The following is an 18,251-nucleotide window of genomic DNA, read 5'->3' on the forward strand; positions in this document are numbered from 1 at the left end:
TTGACGGAGATCCTGGGACGTCCGCAGCCTGGCACCCGTAAGGAAGGAGTGGCCGTGAAGAGTCCAGGGAGAGTCAGCCCGAGCCTGCAACTTCCGGGGGAGTGGAGGCAACGGCCCGGCCTGCACTAACCCAGCAGAGAAAGCGTCGCCAAACTGGGACTGCGGCCGCAAGAAACATCCGCAATCTGCCGGGTTCAGCAACGAAAACCGGACCACCGGTAGCCGGATGCAGCACCTCCGCGCCCCGCCCCCGAGGACGAGGACCTCCTACGCTGCCAGGACTTTGCGCACAGGGGGCGGGACAGGGAGGGGCGCGAGAAGAGAGGAGAGAGGGCGGTGATTGGGCATAAGGGGAGCCACGCCCACCATGCCAACGTTTCTGCGCATGCTCCGCGCCTCGGCTTCTGGTACTTTCGACGCGTTTGCGAGCGCCCGCCCAGTCCGCGTCTGGAGGTCGGAGAGGGAGTTCGAGAGCCTCTTGTTCTCCAGAGTAGCTTCGAAAAGCCTCTCTTCGTCCTCAACTTCGAAAGGAGGGCGTCTGTTGGTCCTTTACTTTCACTTTTGGTGTGGCGTCGGCGGCCTGTGGTGGTAAGTTTTCCAGTGATGCGGGGTCGGTCCCAGGTACGTGGGGCGGGGGTGACGCACAAAGGGGCCGCTGGTAGGGCGTGCAGGCTAGCTTTTGTGGCCGTCATGGCCTGCAGATCGGAGCGGCTCTTAGTTCCTTGGCTTGGGATCGGCCCGCGCGACTCACTTCCGGTCCCCCCCCCACCGGGTTTCAGGCGCCGAGTTTCCGGGCAGGGATTCTCTGAGACAGAGGGAAGCTTGTATTCTCGGCCGAGATGTCCCAGTACGTGAACGACCTGTGGCCGGGCTCGCCGCAGCACAAGGAGTCCCCCTCGACGTCTCGGTCGGGCAGGTCCAGCCGCCTGTCCTCGGCATCCAGGAGCCGTTCGTCTTCCGGGAGCTTTCGGTCGCGCTCAAGCGGCTCGAGCCGGGCGTCGTCGCGGAGTCGGAGCCGGTCCTGGAGGAGGAGGAGGTCCAGGTCCTGGTCTAGGAGGCGCCACCAGAGGAAGTACAGGCCCTACTCGCGCTCCTACTCGCGCAGCCGGTCACGCTCCCGCGGCCGCCGGTATCGCGACAGGCGCTACAGCGCGTCCAGGAGATACGGCCGGTCGCCGTCGCGGCCCCGCTCCCGCAGCCGGTCCCGCTCGCGGGGACGCTCGTATTACCGACGGGCTTACGCGCTCCCGCGGGGGCGGCGATACTACGGCTTCGGCCGCACCCTGTACCCGGAGGAACGCGGAAGTTGGAGGGGCGGGTCCCGGGGCAGGTCCCGGACCCGGTCGCGGAGCCCCACCCCTTTTCGCTTAAGTGAGAAAGGTGAGTCCCCTGGTGCGAAGCTCTCTTTTGCACCCTCGTACGTGGCCGGCTGGCGACAGCAAGACTGCGCTGGGGGACCAAAGTAGCCGTGTAGTGCGGATATTTCCATTGCTTTAGGTGCCTGTAATCTTAGTAGTTTCGTTGGGAGCAAACAGAGAAGGGACACATGAGCAGGTTAAGAGCAGTTAAAAGCTCCCTGTTTGGTACCCCGTTTTTAAAGTGGACGTTCTTTCCCTGGGGATTAGAAGTCGACTGTGGAATTAAACAGCTTGAGGTGGAGGAACTCCTTTTTCCCAGTGGTTGGCCCGCCCTTCTCCGTGCAGCTTTTCTAGGTATTACTAGTAGCTCAGTTTGTTTTAAGCTTTTGTTAATCCGTTGAGCGGGAATAAGAGTATCAAAACCTTTTTTGTCCATACTGTGTTAGTGGAACAACTGGATTTTGTTCCAGTGTTTATTTTTTAAGATTTTACTTATTTGGTAGAGCATGGGGGGGGCGGGTGAGGGGCAGAAGAAGAAGCAGACTCCCCGCTGAACAGGGAGCCCTATGGGAGGCTTGATCTGGGACTCTCAGGATCATGACCAGAAAAAGGCAGATGCTTAACTGAGCCATCCAGGTGCCGCAGTTCCAGTATTTTAACACAGGTGATTTGTTTTAATGGTGGGTAAGATCACAGAACAGAAAAAGATACCTTGACTGGAAACCTCTAGGAATCTGGCCGCCTGCGTGGCTCAGTGGGTTGAGCCTCTGCTTTGGGCTCAGGTCATGATCTCAGGGTCCTGGGATCGAGCCCCACATCAGGCTCTCCTCCGCTTGGCGGGAGCCTGCTCCCCCCGCTTCTTTCTGCCTGCCTTTCTGCCTGCCTTTCTGCCTACTTGTGTTTGTCTTTCTCTGTCAAATAAATAAAATACTAAAAAAAAACCTTCTAGGAATCTGAGAGTGGATTTAGGAATGTATCTGTATTGGTTCATTAGTTGTGGTGATTGTGCCATATATAAAATCTTACAAAAGAACTTGATATGTTTAGAGAAACACATTTGAAGGGAAAGAAATGAATTGGAAAATTCAGACCTTTGGTAAAGAAAATTGAAAACCAGTTGAGAATATTTAGGGATGCTTGCTTGCTTTTCTCCGCTAAAAATGGGCATTCTTTGGGGAAGTGATTTACAGGAGTAATAATTGTCTTGTTTTTGTAGATCGAATGGAGCTGTTAGAAATAGCAAAAGCCAATGCAGCAAAAGCTTTAGGAACCGCTAACTTTGACTTGCCAGCTAGTCTCAGAAAAGTTCTTGCATCTAAAGAGACGAACTATGGAACAGCTGTACCAAACAGTGATGCAAAGTTTGAGGTAAGTATTCTAGGTTTATCCAGAGTCTTCAGAAAGCTACTATTAGGAAAATGTAATTAGCCACTTTTTTTTTTTTTTTTTTTTTTTTAAATCTTAGAGTGCTTCTTGAAAAGCCTAAATATAATTTAAGGTCAAAGTAGAAGCTCCAGAAAGGGTCTCTCCCCCATGATAATGGGAAATTAGTGATCTTTATTTTCATATGACACAATACTAATTAGTTTCATAGTTGTAGGTGGTATTTGGCAATTCTGTGTAGCTATTCAGTTTTTCTAACTAGCCTTTACAGAGTATTTTATCTGTACCTTTCATTTGCAACATTATGTTCCCACAAATTCTGTATTCAACATACAGTATAGTTTATCTGCTTTATTTCTGTCTTATAGAAATCATGAATGTGGTCTCCAGACATTGATGAAGAAAATCTGTTGGTAATTGATAAATGGGCAAAAGCATCAGAGGTTTAACTAATTTGAAGTTTACGTTCATACACTGAAAGTTTAGTTTTTTGTTGGTAGATCCATGTGCATGCTAGATGTTGGGATAGGTACTCTTTTAATAAGCTACTAAAGACAGTTTTTTAAAAAAACCGTTTGTAATGTGGGGCATCTGTGATACAGATGTCCCTTTCATAATATATGCAATATATTCCAGATGTTTTGAAAGATTACAGAAGAAGAGGCCTGCTTCACTTGCAGATAAGTTTATTATAATTCTCCAGAAATGTGCAGGATGTGCATTGGTAAATTGCACTGCGTGGTCTTAATTATATGAAATAGAAAGTATAAAATTCATAGCTTTCAAGGTTTAAGGTAGTTACGAGTTTGATAGAATCCTTTAAGATTGGAAAGATGTTCTCTAGATGAATCTACCCTTCAAACCCAGATGTGGGTTTGCTTAAGTATTTAGTAATAAACAAGGTCTTAGTCCAGTTGCTTTTTCAGATTAGGTTTCCAGCTGGCAAATGCCTTAGTTCTTTGGAACTAAGTATTTTCCGGTATGACTTTACTTTCAGAGTTAACTGGATTTGCATCAGGGGAATATAATACTGTTTTATAGGGGAAGAGTGCCTTAAGCTGATTATTGAATCAGTTTTGTTTTTAAAGTATTTTTTCTCTTACTTGTTTAGCTGTCAGGAAAACTAGGAGAAGATGGAACTAAAAATCCCAGTGAAAAGCCTTCCCAGCAAAAAAGCACAGCTTTTAGCTCTGATGTAAGTATATCTGGGCATTGACTACTCAAAAATTGGACTTAAGGGACATAATTCTATTATGTGGGCTTTTATTTTTGTTGGAATACTCATTGTTTTTGTGGTGGTAATTCGGGGTCTACTAAGCCACTTTAGATAGAATAAACCTTTCATAATTTTTTTACTATTCTTAGAAGTGACTGGTATATATTGGCTTTTTCTATTATATATGATACATTTTTGATACCAGTATTTACTTTTCCATATTTCTTCTGTACTTGCTGAACTATTTTAAAACCACATTTCAGAAAACCCTGTAATCAAATATTTTAAAATCAGCTAAGTGCTTAAAACTGAAAACTCTGTCAATGCCTTATTTTGCAATATACTTTGCATATAGATCTTGATTTTTCCTAGTAGTTTTTAAAGTAGGTTAACAGTTGGGATCATGTGGGGTCCATTTTTTGCATTTGGTTGGTGTCTCAAGTTTTTGTTTTTAATGGGATTGCTTAGTGTATTTTGTGAACAAGTATTTTGGATACAATGTATGTGTTTGTATAGCTGACTTAAGAATTTCTTCTATTACAGAATTCTGTAGCAAAGCCAATGCTTCAGAAATCTACTAAAGCTGCTGCTGAAGAGAACTCTTCAGGATCCCCCAAAATAGATAAGAAGAAAAGTCCATATGGACTGTGGTTACCTGTCTAAAAAAAGAAAACTAATGTATAAGGTTGGCTGAAATGCACTTTATTGCAAGTGTGTGTTCTAGCATTATTCCATCTCTGGGAGTCATTTAGTGGTAATTGTTGGAATTACAATGACACAGAAATACATAAATCCTTAATATTTAAATATTAACATTTTAGATTTCTCTTATAGATAAAGAGAAAACACACGGACCAGAGGATTCATACAGGTGGGAGTCTTGTACATATACTTGTAAATGCTTTGTAGAATACCAGTTATGTAAGAGCAAAATTTGTAAGAACAGTAATTGATTATATTTGTTAATAAATTTTTTATTTTTTAAATTTGTGTCACTTTATTATATATGTATATATTACATTATGAGTCTTTATTTTAAAGAAGCATAAAGTGTTTCTTGTTTAAAACTTTGCTAATCCCAAATCCAGATCCATGGAGTGATGGCAGTAGGGTTCACTGATCTTCTGGAGTCAGAAATGCTAAATCTCAAAGTCTCCACCCCAGAGCTGAATCTTAATATCCCTAGTTATGTGGGTCTTCATTTGAATTTCAGAAGTTACGCCTAAAGTTTATGGAATTCTGGCATAGTGTTATCCTGGACAACTTAAACTACTAGCTTCGGGGTAGGAAACTCAGCCAAAGAGGTAGAAATGGAATGCCTCCTTGAATTCTAAAATTTGTGATGTTTAACTGCATTTCTTTATTATGCTTTTTTTTTTTTTTTGGGAAGTATGTTTTTCTTTCTGTTTTGCCATCAATTTGGGTAGTCTCTTAAATTTAGGAAATAATGAAATAGATTTTTAATAGGGATGATATGGTAGAGAACAGGATAAGCAGAATTTTAAGAGACAACAACTCAAGGAAAGAAAAATAATTTGAATAGATGAGCAGGTAGAAGTCATGAATTCTTAAAATAGAAGGGACAGTAACAAAGGTTCTCAAGTGGGACTTAGTTTGCTGTTAACTAAAGCTGTACTATCTAATATTTTACCTGTACTTTCCAGTAATCTAGCCACTGTGATTACATTCAGTTTCTCAGTCATACTAGCCACTTCTGAAGTGTTAAGGCTAGTGGCTGTGTTACTGGAAAGTATAGATAATAGAATATTTCTGTCCTAAAACATTGTATGGGAGAGAGCTGCTCTAATAAAATTTGACCTTACGAAAAACTTAAAAGGACAATGAATGGGAAATTCTGTAAGGTTTGCTGCTCTGGGTGAACATGTCCATTTTACATCTAGGTTAACAGTAGTTAACCAGGAGGGGGCCATGACATGCTCCTAAGGGTACGGAAGTTTATGCAGTAGGTTCATTTTTTTTTTTTCTAAGGAGACCTGAGAACATTGGCAGGCTGGTGTGATTGCAGCCAAATCCAGTAAAAGGTGAGGATTTGATTTGTAACTGAAAATGAGGCTAATAGGAACACCTTGTTAGTATCTTTAGTATTCTTAGCAAAGTTGTTGCTGAGGATTTCCTTCTGAGGGAGACTTTGGAAAAGAATGAAGTGATAATCTTTTTCACCTTCATTTTTTTTTTTTTTTTTTTTAACCAGCAGGCAGAGGTGGGTGGGTGGGAGAGAGGAAGGGAAACAGGCTCCCTGCTGAGCAGAGAGCCTGATGCTGGGCTTGATCCCAGGACCCTGGGATCATGACCTGAGCCAAAGGCAGAGGCTTTAACCCACTGAGCCACCCAGGCGCCCCTTTCACCTTCATTTTGCTGGTAATAGCATTTTCTGTGATTATGACCTGTATTTGAATATTAGCCCTTAATTAACAGCTAAGTGACTGGACAAGTCCTCTAACTCTAACCCAACTTCTTCATCATATACGAAGGGTCTGGCTTATTACTGTTTCTGATACTTTGCAGTGATTTTTCTCAACATTCTTCACCATTAGCTTCTCCTTCAGTTTATTAGCACACTTGGGGCTTCACTATTTCATTTCTTAGTCTGTTGGATCGTTTTATCTAGTGTCCTGAAAAGAGTATGGTTTATACATACATATTTTTTACCCCCATAATTGCCCCATCAAGTACTAACAGCGTCCTTGTTTAAGTTCACTTTGTCTTTTCGCTGGGTCTGTGATAGTCTGTCCTGGGCTTTGTAACATAGAAGATAAACGTACTGCGTGTGTATACCCAGACTGGCTGTCATTACGTAAGTGGGATACAGTTGCCCAGGTGTGATACCGTGATGCTGTGTAAGTTGTGGACAGTACAGCAAGGTGGTGCTGAAGGTGAGAAAGTGTACCAAAAGACTAGATCTCTGCTGTCTGGTGAAAATGAGGGAACCACAGTGAAAAAGGTAAAAGAATTAAAAAGGTTGTTTTACTCTAGTATATCTGAAGTGTCATCTCAAAAGAATTAATGGCATTTTGGGGCGCCTGGGTGGCTCAGTGGGTTAAGCCACTGCCTTCGGCTCAGGTCGTGATCTCGGGGTCCTGGGATCGAGTCCCACATCGGGCTCTCTGCTCGGCAGGAAGCCTGCTTCCCTCTCTCTCTCTGCCTGCCTCTCCGTCTACTTGTGATCTCTCTCTGTCAAATAAATAAATAATATCTTTAAAAAAAAAAAGAATTAGTGGCATTTTAACTTTTTTTGTACTAGGTATTGTGATGAGCATATGTATATCTTACACTTAAAGCACCTGTTTGTTCTAGCCACTTTCCAAGTCATATGGTGGCCACCATTTTGGAAAGCACATCTAGATTGATTCAGGTGTTAAACCCTTTGCTTTTTTTTCTTAAAGTGTGAACTAGAGGAACCATATTTAACTCACCATAGCATGCTGTCCTTTCATTTTCTTTGCTGAAAACCTCTATTACGCTTATCTAGTAAAATAAAACTTGGTCTTAATGAGTGCTTTCCACTGTCTAGAGAGTCCTTCAAAATTTTCTTTGACTTAGGGACTTACATGCACTTATTTCCTTTGCCCTCCTCCACTTTCTACACTGGCTCTTTGTCCCTTGCCCACTGTTAGGATTGTATCCTTGGCTTGCTGCTCTCTACAAGCTCTCTGGCATGCTGCCTTTAACTGCTACCATCTACTAATTGGAAATGAGTTTCCCGAGTTTTCCAGTGCCTACTCCCCAGCTCTTCAAAACGAACCTTTCCTATACTGAGCTTATTAAAATATTGCCTATTTGACCATCCACTTAGTCAACTTCAGAGTAATCCTCAAATCAGACTACAGTTGAAGCAGCAGTGGCTTTGGGGGAGTGTTTTTCTCCTCTGGAGAAATCTGTTTATTTTTTAAACAATTTTATTGATTTGAGAGAGCACGAGCCAGGTGTTAGGGGTAGAGGCAGAGGGAAAAGCAGACTCTTCCCCACTGGGAGTCTGATGCAAGACTCAATCCCAGGACCCCAAAATGATAACCTGAGCCAAAGGCAGATGCTTAACCGACTGAGGCACCCTGGTGTCCCTTGAATTATTTTTAAGGGAGTTACACATTTGTTCTTTTTAAAGATTTTGTCAGCGAGAGCGTGTGTGCAAGCAAGGGGAGAGGCAGGCTCCCACTGAGAAGGGAGCCTGATGCTGGGCTCAATCCCAGGACCCTGGGATCATGACCTGAGGTGAAGGCAGCTGCTTAACAGACTGGGCCCCCTGGGGGGCCTACCCTTGAATTAATTTTATTTTTTTTTATTTTTTTATTTTTTTTTAAAGATTTTTATTTATTTATTTGACAGAGAGATCACAAGCAGGCAGAGAGGCAGGCAGAGAGGCAGGCAGAGAGAGAGGAGGAAGCAGGCTCCCTGCTGAGCAGAGAGCCCGATGTGGGGCTCGATCCCAGGACTCTAAGATCATGACCTGAGCCGAAGGCAGCGGCTTAACCCACTGAGCCACCCAGGCGCCCCTTGAATTAATTTTAAAAGGAAGTCAAACTTCTGTTTCCATTCCACAGAGGCAGTCATACATGGTATGAAGTACATTCTGGATTTTTTGTAATGCCTTACACAAACTGCTTGGGTATGAGCATCTTTTCATGTTAGTACATATAGATCTACCTCATTCTACATGTGAATGTACAACATTAAAAGTTTCCTTATTCATAGTACATTGAATCATTAATAGCACATTACCATCTTAATCAGTCCATCATTCACTAAATGAGAGCTATTGGTGTGCCCAACTTAACGGATACCAGTCCTACTCTTTTTTCATATAAAATGGCACAAATAACCTTTACTTTTATGAGATACTCCTGACTTTCAGGTTTTTGCCCTATATTTCCCATAACTACTACTCAAACTACATGCCCTCATTTCTCAGTTACAGTTGAAATGAGGTTAAAATTTCAATTAGGTTTTTAAAAAAAAAGTTTGTATTATGTAAGTTTTAATAATACTTTGACCAAATGTTTTAATTTACTTTCTTCCGAGGGAAATTTGCTTTTAAAAATGGTGTATATACAAAATGTCATTAGAGGATCAGTTTTCCTACTTTCTGTGCTTGCCCCATAAATGTACCTGGGCCCTGGGCTAGAGCATGGGATAGGCTAGCACCTGTTAATTGTGACTACTTCTGGAGAGGGTGGGCCAGGGGGAATTTCCAGTAGCCAATATCCCCTTCCTTTCACCACCCACCATAGCTTACAAGAAAAATTAGTCCCAGTTTAGCATTCTGTGAAGCTCCCAAGTTCAACTCTAGTTCAAGGCAAACGTGACAAATGTAAGGATGATGATGACATATGTTTGTAGCTAGTAGTGTTAAGCCCAGTAGGGTACACACATGAAGTGCACACACTGAACAAAAATACAGAACGTTTTGTCTCTGAAATGAGTGAATAATAAATATATAAGCATGAAAATACATAGTCATAAAACACTTAACAATTTAAAAAAGGAAAGGTAATAGTCCTGGTTTAGTTAGAATTTGGCAGTCGAAAGAGTTCCCAAAGGAGATTAGACTGCTGTTCCCCTCTCTAAATTCTGTTTAATTTCAGCTGTATATTTCCCATAGAACCTTTCTGCCTTCTTGTTGAATTTGGCATTCCTTTCATTAATGTAGTCAATATCTGCATCATCATTATAAGGACGTCTCCGACTATACTTGTCTCGTTTTTCAATTCTGGAAGAAAGAAAAGAAAATTGACAATATTCAAAATAGCCTTCTTTTTTTGATCTTAATAAAACATGCCCAAATAATTAACTAAGAGTAGAATCAGTAATGGAAACAGATTTACAGAATTCCAAGCTGCTTTCTTTTTTGGTCTTAAGACTGAAAGCAGTATCTTTAGGAAAAAATTCTATGAAGAAATAACTTCACTGAATTTATAAGTTAGTAGTACAGTCAGATGATCTAGTCTTAGGAACACAAGTTCATGTTGAAATACAAAGGCAGTGACATTAAATTACTTCAAGAGAATTTATATACTGCTGGTTCTGCCTAATAATTACCCTATTCAAAACACAAATGTACAAATGACAGTGATGGGACACTCTTCAAACTAGTAATTGAGGTGTTCCTTAATTTCTACCCTTCGCTACACGTGAAGACCACAAAGCTAATTTTGTCATGAGGCATTAATCAGTACTAAAACTTAAGGTTCCATGATAGTACTTACTGCTTTTCCAAGTCTATGACCATCCTATCAATTTCCTCTGTGGAGGGCACATGGGTTCCATGAAGAAGACTGCTGGATGTTGGGTAGAACTCCTCTCCACTGAGAAAGAGCAAGGTGTAAATAACACCATGAAGATTCTATACCATCAGAACTGGACAATGTTTAATGGTCAAAAATGGAAACAATTGGGATCATATTTGATTACAAAGAAATAGAAATCAGACCTGAAAAAAGGTACTTAAATCATCTACTCTAGTGCCCATGTGAGGGACCAGCTGAGGACCAGAGGCTTATGGACTCACCTAACAAGCTGCACAGAGAGAGCTTGAACTGTGTGCTCCGAACAATTTAGAGCTTTCTCTGCTACACTCTCCCTATCAAAACAGTTGTTATCTTAAGCACACTACTGGTCTTAGGGAAAGAGCAAGTGCAGCTTAGCACTGCTTACCGCTCCTGGGCAAAGTAGTTATCTCCACAGGTAAGGGACAGAGTAGGAGCAGCTGTAACCACAATGATGATACTGCATACAGTGCTGTGTGCCAAACAGTATATACACTGTGCAAATGAATTCATTTAACACTCCCCACACCCTGTGAGGTGAGCACTGTTACTCCGTGTATACAGATGAGGAAACGGAGGAAAATTGTGTGACCCATCTGATAAGTGGTGGAGCCAGAACCCAAGGCCAGGAAGTAAAGCTCCAGAATCAGCGCTCTTAAATTCAAGTCCTTCCAGGTAACATACTAAGAATATACCATTAAATCTCTTACTGTTTTTCTCTCAGTCTTTCATAAGTTTCCATGTTAGGTTTGATCTGCTTGGTCAGCCGATGATACTGGCGTAACTGGGCGGCAGCATAATCTAAAAGGAGAATCCAGATTTTTCAGATGTTGGGGCATTATTAACCTATTAAGAGGCCCATTCAATAAAGTAAAAGCCACTTTTACCTGAGAATCCCAGGTCAGGGTTTTTCCTCCTCTTCTTCCTCTCCCATCTTTCTGCATCTTCTGCACTGATCTCCAGCAGCTTCACTTTCTCATAGTCCTCCCCTCTTGCCGCACATTCCTAAAAAGAGGGAAAAAGATAATTAGTTTTACTCCCTTATATAATTCTTCAACCCCTTTAAAATCAAGAGAAGCCTAATGACTGTTATCAAAACTGTTTAAGTTGATTAGCTTGAAAACTGTGTAATTTTCTGTAATCTGTAAGACATAATACATCTAGGGTCACCTGGGTGGCTCGGCTGGGTGTCTGGTCGTGATCCAGAGCCCCGGGATCAAGCCCCACATCAGGTTCCCTGCTCATCAGGAAGTCTGTATCTCCCTCTGCCCCTCTCCCTGCTTGTGCTCTCTCTCTCCCTCTCTCAAATAAATAAAATCTTAAAAAGAAAAAAAATCACCAGAGCTTCATTTCTTATTAAAAAACAAAGACCAAAAAAAAAAAAAAAAAATCTCTGTAACACTGACACCCACAACAGCCGTGGTGGACACATTAGGTGTCCATTAAAATTCTTTCCCCCCTCCTTCCCCAGCTCATGGCTCCCCATTTCCCGGTCTCCCCTGCAGTTCAATCAGGCCAGGTGACTTGGGCTGCTCAAAGGGGAGCTAATACATGGGAGACTCATGAGCTTTATAGTTTCTTTTTTTTTTTTAAAGATTTTATTTATTTGACAGAGACAGTACAAGCAGGGAGAGCAGCAGGGAGAGGGAGAAGCAGTTCTGCTAAGCGGAGCCGGATGTGAGGCTTGTCCTGGGATCGTGACCTGAGATGAAGGCAGACACTTAAACGACTGAGCCATCCAGGCGCCCCTATAGTTTCTTATTGTTGGACCTTCTGTTACTGTAGCTTAGGCTTTTACACTGATAGCCATTGCTCGTGCCACTGTATGTGCCAGGCACTGCTGTTAAGTGTTTTACACATTTTATTCTCACAACTGTCTCAGATGCAGCTGAGACCAGACCTGGAGGGCTCACCCACTGTGCCATATGTTGCCTGGACGAAGCACAGGAGAATCCTACAATCCACAGACTGTGAGGATGGTGGACTTGTACTTACTTTTTTCTTTTCTTCTTCCTGCAGCTCCCATTCCAGACGAGCTTTTTTAGCCTCCCAGTTTGCGGGTAATTTAAGTCTTTTATCTTCCTCCACAACTTCCTGGTGGTTTAACTTTCGAGCTTCATTCTACCACCAAAACACACAAAGTTTGTCAGCACAAGTATGGAAACAAATCTAAATAGACATTACCTGTCTTCTTGTATGGCAGGCATCCAAAGCAGACCTTTGCATTTTATCCTGAATGGCAGAGAGCCACTAGAGAATTTTACATGTGTATTTGTGTTGGGGGAATTTATGGAGGGGGAGATGAGGAAGTCAACACCTATTCCTATATCTTTAAATATCCTTTTACTACTTTCAAGGAACCAGGTGGTAGGGATGCAAAGAGCTACGGTTTGGAAGGAAGAAGGCCTGAGGGATATACAGACTTGACTACTCTCTGGCTGTGTGATGTAAGCAAGTCTTGTAGGATTGGATTGAAACAGGGTTTCCCACAGTGTGAGTTCCACTGTAGGGAGGGACTTGAGAGGATTTTAGATGCTACTGAATGACACCAAGTCACATACTGAGAAGGTGATTCCATTTTCATGTCTCTTTTACTTCGAATTGGGTCCAAGACAAACTCTCATCAACTAATGGGTTTAAAGCGTCTGAAAACACCTTTCCTAACACCTCCTCTTAAAAACAAACAGGGTGGGAGACTCCATCAGAATGCAACCCACAAAATCCAGACTGTGGGAAGCTACAGAAAACAACAGTCCTTTTTTCCAAACTAATGAAACAAGATGACCTCCTCAAACAAATAAAAACCCAAAACAAATAAAACACAAAAAACTAAAACACACACACACACACACACACACACACACACACACACAAAACCCCAGAAGCAGAAATGATGAAAAGAGAACCTATAGAGACATAAAAATGTAAAATTCCCATCTTAAATAGTAATATTACATTTAAATAGCAACCTAAACACTGAGCAAGTGGGCAGGTGGTCACATGTATAAGCTGTGAATGTGATGGGAAACTCCAATCTAATGTTTATGAAATTGGGAAAGTTTTTAGATTACAGAATTAGTGGCAGAGTTAGGACAAGACCAAATTTCCTGATTTCTGCCTATTTTTTTCCCAATCTATGAATATTTTAATATCTCCTTTTTAAAAAAGATTTTATTTTTAAATAATCTCTACACCCAATGTGGGGCTTGATCGCAACCCGAGATCAAGTGTTGCATGCTCCACTGACTGAGCCAGCCAGGCACCCTTTTGATCTCTCTTTAACAATACCACCATCACACTCCCAAAATAATGAATTCTCATCCTATAATGTTCACATTTTCCTGATGGTCTCAAGGGTTCATTATTTTTACAGTTTGAATTCAGACAAGTTCCATATATTGCGACTAGTCAATACATCTCTTAAGGTTTATTTAATCTGTAGTCTCCTTCTCCATCTTTTTTACCCCCTGCTCTTTTGAGGACTGTGAAAATGATCAGGCTGACTGTCCCATTTCCCAAAGTGCTAGCTGCCTCCCTATGATGTCCTTTAACAGGCTCCGCTGACCGCTGTATTTCTTGTAAATTGGTCATTAGATCTAGTGGTTCCATTCAGTTCAGATATTATCTAAAAAGTCTACTTATATGAAGCTAGTGTTATATACTTCTATCAGGAGACACATAATCTCTGATTTTCTCCCTTTTTGTGATGTTTGCAGTAACTGATCACCTAGAACCAGTGATCCATTAAAGATTACAAAAGCTTGATGTTTGAATTATGTTTTCTTCACATAACATCCAGCCTATCCTTTACACAGTATTACAAATTAAGTATGTGTGTCTGATGAGTTTTTAAATTGAGTTTTTCTGGGCAAACACAGATAACTACACTCCTCACACACATCCTGTCTCCCGCTGCTTGCGGGCCTCCCATCCTAAAGAGGACTCTGCCTTTGCACTTGTTCTTACTGCTTGGATACCTCTTCCTCCAACTTCCTTTACTTGTCTGATAATATCCTACTCATGTTTCAAGCAGCTTAGCTGTCCCATTAGTCTTTAGTGGTCTTCTTCTTCTTTGAACTTCTGAGGCACTTTGTTCCTCCCTTTAACACACAATTACCAACTCGTGGAGTAATTACTGTTATGGACCTGCCTCCATAACCAGGCAGGCAGGAGCCTTACCACACCTACCACTGTATCCACACTATCTGGTTGGCTGTGGCTCACTAGGAGCTCTGGGGTGAGGGTGGAGGAGGGCGTTTGGATGAATGAGTGAGTAGCCAACTTGCTGTGTGACAACAGACAAAACCAGTGTCTGAGTCCAGAAACGGATTAAGTGAGACATTCTAGAAGTGAGGCCTAAGCATGAGCATTTTTAAAAAGTTCTCGAGTGGTTCCAGTGTGCCATCAGGGTTGAAACCACCGGGAAAGATCTTTCTTCAGCACTGCGCGTCTGTCAGGCGCGCCTGTGTCACTTGCTCGTCCCTCCACCAACACTCGCGGGCCGCCCAGGTGACAGGTCTTGGATGCCTCGGGGGCTACTCACCCGCTTCAGGTGCAGCTCCCGGAACTTGCGCAGCCTCTGTTCACGCTTCTGGGCGGCCAGATCCACGGCCCCTGCGAGGGGCCGCTCCCCCTCCTCCGCGCTGTCCACCGGCACCTGCCGCGGAGAGGACGGGCTAGAGGCGGGGCGGCCGGGGCCGATTCCCCTCACTGCCGCCGGATCCCACGGTTCGTGCGCCTCCCTCCCTGGCATCGCCTGTAAGTGTGGGCCAAACGTCTAGCCGCGGACACCCTTATCCCCAAGCCCTGGGCAAAGCCCGCCACCCACCTCCCCTGCCTCGTCCTCAGAGGCCATCACCCGGCAGCGCTTCCCCTCAGACTTCCGGCGGCAACGAACAACTTTTCCGACTCTCCCGCTCACTTCCGGCTGCCGGCAGCTACAGGTTTCAGGGGAAAGGCCCGCCCTTTTCTGCTTCGCCCTGGAGACGAGGAACCAATCCCCGCCCGCCGCAGCCCTGGGAGGCATCCGATTGGGCCAGGCTAGTGAGGGGCATTGAGTAGCGACACCTGGGCTGTGCGGTAAAACCGAAGGGACCTGGCGTCAGTGCCATTGGGACTGTAAAGGGGAGGATGAGGGGGAAAAGGGAGTAAACCACCAGATGTGTGAGAAAGCAACCCAAAGCACAGGTTGTGCCCATCAACTAACCGACCTTGTAGTTCAGATTTCTGAATACTAAATACAAAGTAGATTCACAGTTACCATCACGTCGTCCTGTTTTAATCCTGCCTCCAGTTTATGGTCGCCCTGCTCAGCACAGCGTGAGCTCCAAGAGAACAGCTGATGCCTTGTGGCCCGAACGATCCCTAGTGCAGGGTATGAACTAATTTCATACTCTTGAATGGATGAAGGAATAAACCGGTTGGAGATTATTTGGGATCTCGAGCATCTTCGTGATGCAGAAAAATTTCTTGGATTAATTTGAGGCTTTGACTTTTTTCGGAAAATTCTGCAAGAACGGCATTCTTCATCTGTCTACTCATTCAGTAATGACCTGTTCTTATTTATTTACTAATTAGTGTGTTCTCTGGTTCATCATTTATGAAAAAGAAATAATAAAGCAATACCCACGTCAGAGAGTAGTTTGAGGACAAATTAGGTAATATGGGTGAAGTATCTGTGACTAGTACCTGGCCCATAGCAAATGATGAGTAATTGCTTACTTTTGCCAGTTGGCATTAGATGTGCCCCTTTCCTGCCTGAGGTCTTAAATGTCTTTCTTCAGGGAAGCCTTCATCTCCACCCCCTGAAGAGTCAGTTTCCCCTGTTATAGCTCGTCATACTTTCTTCTTTGTTGCATTTACATAAGTGTAATTAAATAAATGTGGAATTGCTTGTTTAATGCCATTGATTTAAAGGAGACAAATTTCTTAACCACTATTAAAGCAGCAACTCTAGGCCTTTATTTTTTCTATATCATGGATGAATTGATGGAGGAATCTTACATGTATTTATATTCTTTAGAAATGTCAGCGACAAAATTATTTTCAGTAAGATCCCATCAGAATTACAGGTTTTACAAAATATTTTTTCAGAGCCCTATAAACTGAAACCAAATAATTAAGGAGAGTTTAATGAAGGGACTGTTTACAAAGTTGTAGACTGGATTAAGAGAAACCAGAAAAAGAAAGTGAAGCATTCCAGGGCTAGGAACAGGGGGAAGCCATTGCTATCCCTAGTCCTAAAGAGGTAAACAAAGGAGAAGTTGGAGAGGGTGTTCAGATAGAAGCTGTGACTACAGAAACCAGCCCATAATCCAGGCATGGAATAAATATCCTGACCTCATTCTTTTCTTCTGTAGGTGCCACTCATTGGAAGGATCCAATGAGAAGAGAGCAATAAACAAGAGAGCTTATTGATGCAGACCATACAGACCAGCACTGGTGAGTGCAGAACAGAGTGGACACTGGTGGAAGGTGGCTCCAAAGGAGCAAATAAAATATCCAGTACAATTCTTTCCGTGGGACATGGTAACAATTTCATAATTTTTTGAAGTCTTAGAAGAGCTCTTTGTTCAAGTAATACTTACATAGATTTAGTAACAAAGAACAGAACAAGTTGTTTGGCCAATTGAATTTTCCAAGATGATTGAAGATCTTTCATCCTATGTGCTATTCTTTTTTTTTTTTTTTAAGATTTTTAAAATTTATTTTAAATTTTAATTAATTTAATTTAGATCACAAGTAAGCAGAGAGGCAGGCAGAGAGAGGGAAGCAGACTCCTTGCTGAGCAGATCCCAGGACCCTGGGATCATGACCTGAGCCGAAGGCAGAGGCTATAACCCACTGAACCACTCAGGGGTCCCCTATGTGCTATTCTTACAATGTGACATTGACACACTTCCCAAGGAGAGGTAAGATCTATATCCCTAATCCTTGAATATGTGACTGCGGAGGAAGTGACGCTACATGACTTCTGAGGCTAAGTCATAAAAGCAGAAACAGATGCCATGTGGTTGTTTTGAGATGCTTGTTTTTTGAACCCAGTTACCATTCTTTGAGGAGGCCCGAGCCAAATGGAGAGGTCATGTAGGACTGAGCATTGGTACAATCCTCAGGAAGGGCAATTTGGCAATATTTATTTAAAAGTTACAAAGACGTTTGCTCTTTGACTCAGCTATTATGCTGTTGGGGTTTATCCTACAGGTACAATTGCACAGGCATATCATGAATTATATATAAGCATTGCTTAGGACATCTATTTATTTTCTCATATGATTTAGTAAAGACATGATAGATTCATTGGGTGAGAATGCACAATATTCTTTTTTGGCTGTCATTTGAAGCTTGTTGGGTACATTTGGTAAAGCCTCTGTACACATCATAACATCTTGGCCAACAGAGGGAACAAAAACAGTGTGATGGAATCTCCTTCATGCTTAGGGAAAGCCAGGGGGCGATGATCTAACCATCCAGGTGGAAATCACGGCCTAAGATCCATGCCACATAACCACTGAGCTCCATTCAGGGCTGCTCAGTAAACACCTGGACAGTGTGATCTATTGGTGCCAAACCAGTCACTTTCCTTCAGTATAACAGAATGCTCACAAAGTTCCAGATATCTATCCACATGTTGGGTGTAATTGGGTTGGTTCTGCTTAGAGTGATTTTGTTGTTGTTCCTAACATAGGGGTCCCTGGGTGTTCCAATGTCCATATCCTGGGGTAAGCCACATAAATCCATCCCAAATCTGGGTATAGCCACCCATGGTTCTGACAGTCATATTTTTAGGATTCTTTTGGTTGATAGGTTGGTGGGCTGCCTGCATAGTTTGGTTAACAGAAAAAGAATACTTAGGTCCTGTGTCATTAATACAGTGCTGTAGGCCAGTCTTCTGGATCAGGTTTACTAATGTCAGATATACTAAGGATACCAGCGTCAACATGTTCTTTCTTTTTTTTTTTTTTTTTTTTTTAAAGATTTTATTTGTTTATTTGACAGAGAGAGATCACAAGT

At 42.6% G+C, this 18,251-nt stretch overlaps 2 protein-coding genes across 5 annotated transcripts; one reads left to right on the forward strand and one right to left on the reverse strand.

The window, feature by feature from the left end:
- The first annotated feature begins 409 nt into the window (after positions 1-409).
- LOC111154905 (arginine and serine rich protein 1) lies at positions 410-4,943 on the forward strand. 2 transcript variants are annotated; one of them, XM_022514858.1, is made up of 5 exons: positions 410-588; positions 780-1,380; positions 2,575-2,726; positions 3,853-3,936; positions 4,501-4,943. In XM_022514858.1, the coding sequence occupies exons 2-5, from the start codon at positions 840-842 to the stop codon at positions 4,618-4,620; spliced, it is 897 nt and encodes a 298-aa protein (XP_022370566.1). In that variant the 5' UTR covers positions 410-588; positions 780-839; the 3' UTR covers positions 4,621-4,943. The 2 variants fall into 2 exon arrangements, with proteins under 2 accessions (XP_022370566.1, XP_022370567.1); XM_022514859.1 differs by lacking the exon at positions 410-588 and having other exon boundaries at positions 602-1,380.
- A 3,541-nt stretch (positions 4,944-8,484) lies between these two features.
- On the reverse strand, positions 8,485-15,115 carry LOC111154733 (pre-mRNA-splicing factor SYF2-like). 3 transcript variants are annotated; one of them, XM_022514609.1, is made up of 7 exons: positions 15,067-15,115; positions 14,782-14,895; positions 12,234-12,359; positions 11,126-11,243; positions 10,949-11,039; positions 10,179-10,277; positions 8,485-9,682 (listed from the first exon to the last, which is right to left on the reverse strand). In XM_022514609.1, exons 1-7 carry the CDS (start codon positions 15,091-15,093, stop codon positions 9,517-9,519), a joined length of 741 nt encoding a protein of 246 aa, XP_022370317.1. In that variant the 5' UTR covers positions 15,094-15,115; the 3' UTR covers positions 8,485-9,516. The 3 variants fall into 3 exon arrangements, with proteins under 3 accessions (XP_022370317.1, XP_022370316.1, XP_022370318.1); XM_022514608.1 differs by having other exon boundaries at positions 14,782-15,110; XM_022514610.1 differs by lacking the exon at positions 12,234-12,359 and having other exon boundaries at positions 14,782-15,110.
- Positions 15,116-18,251: the final 3,136 nt, after the last annotated feature.

This window comes from Enhydra lutris, unplaced genomic scaffold (assembly GCF_002288905.1).
Source record: "Enhydra lutris kenyoni isolate GAN:26980312 unplaced genomic scaffold, ASM228890v2 scaffoldscaffold38, whole genome shotgun sequence".
Lineage (NCBI taxonomy): Eukaryota > Metazoa > Chordata > Mammalia > Carnivora > Mustelidae > Enhydra > Enhydra lutris.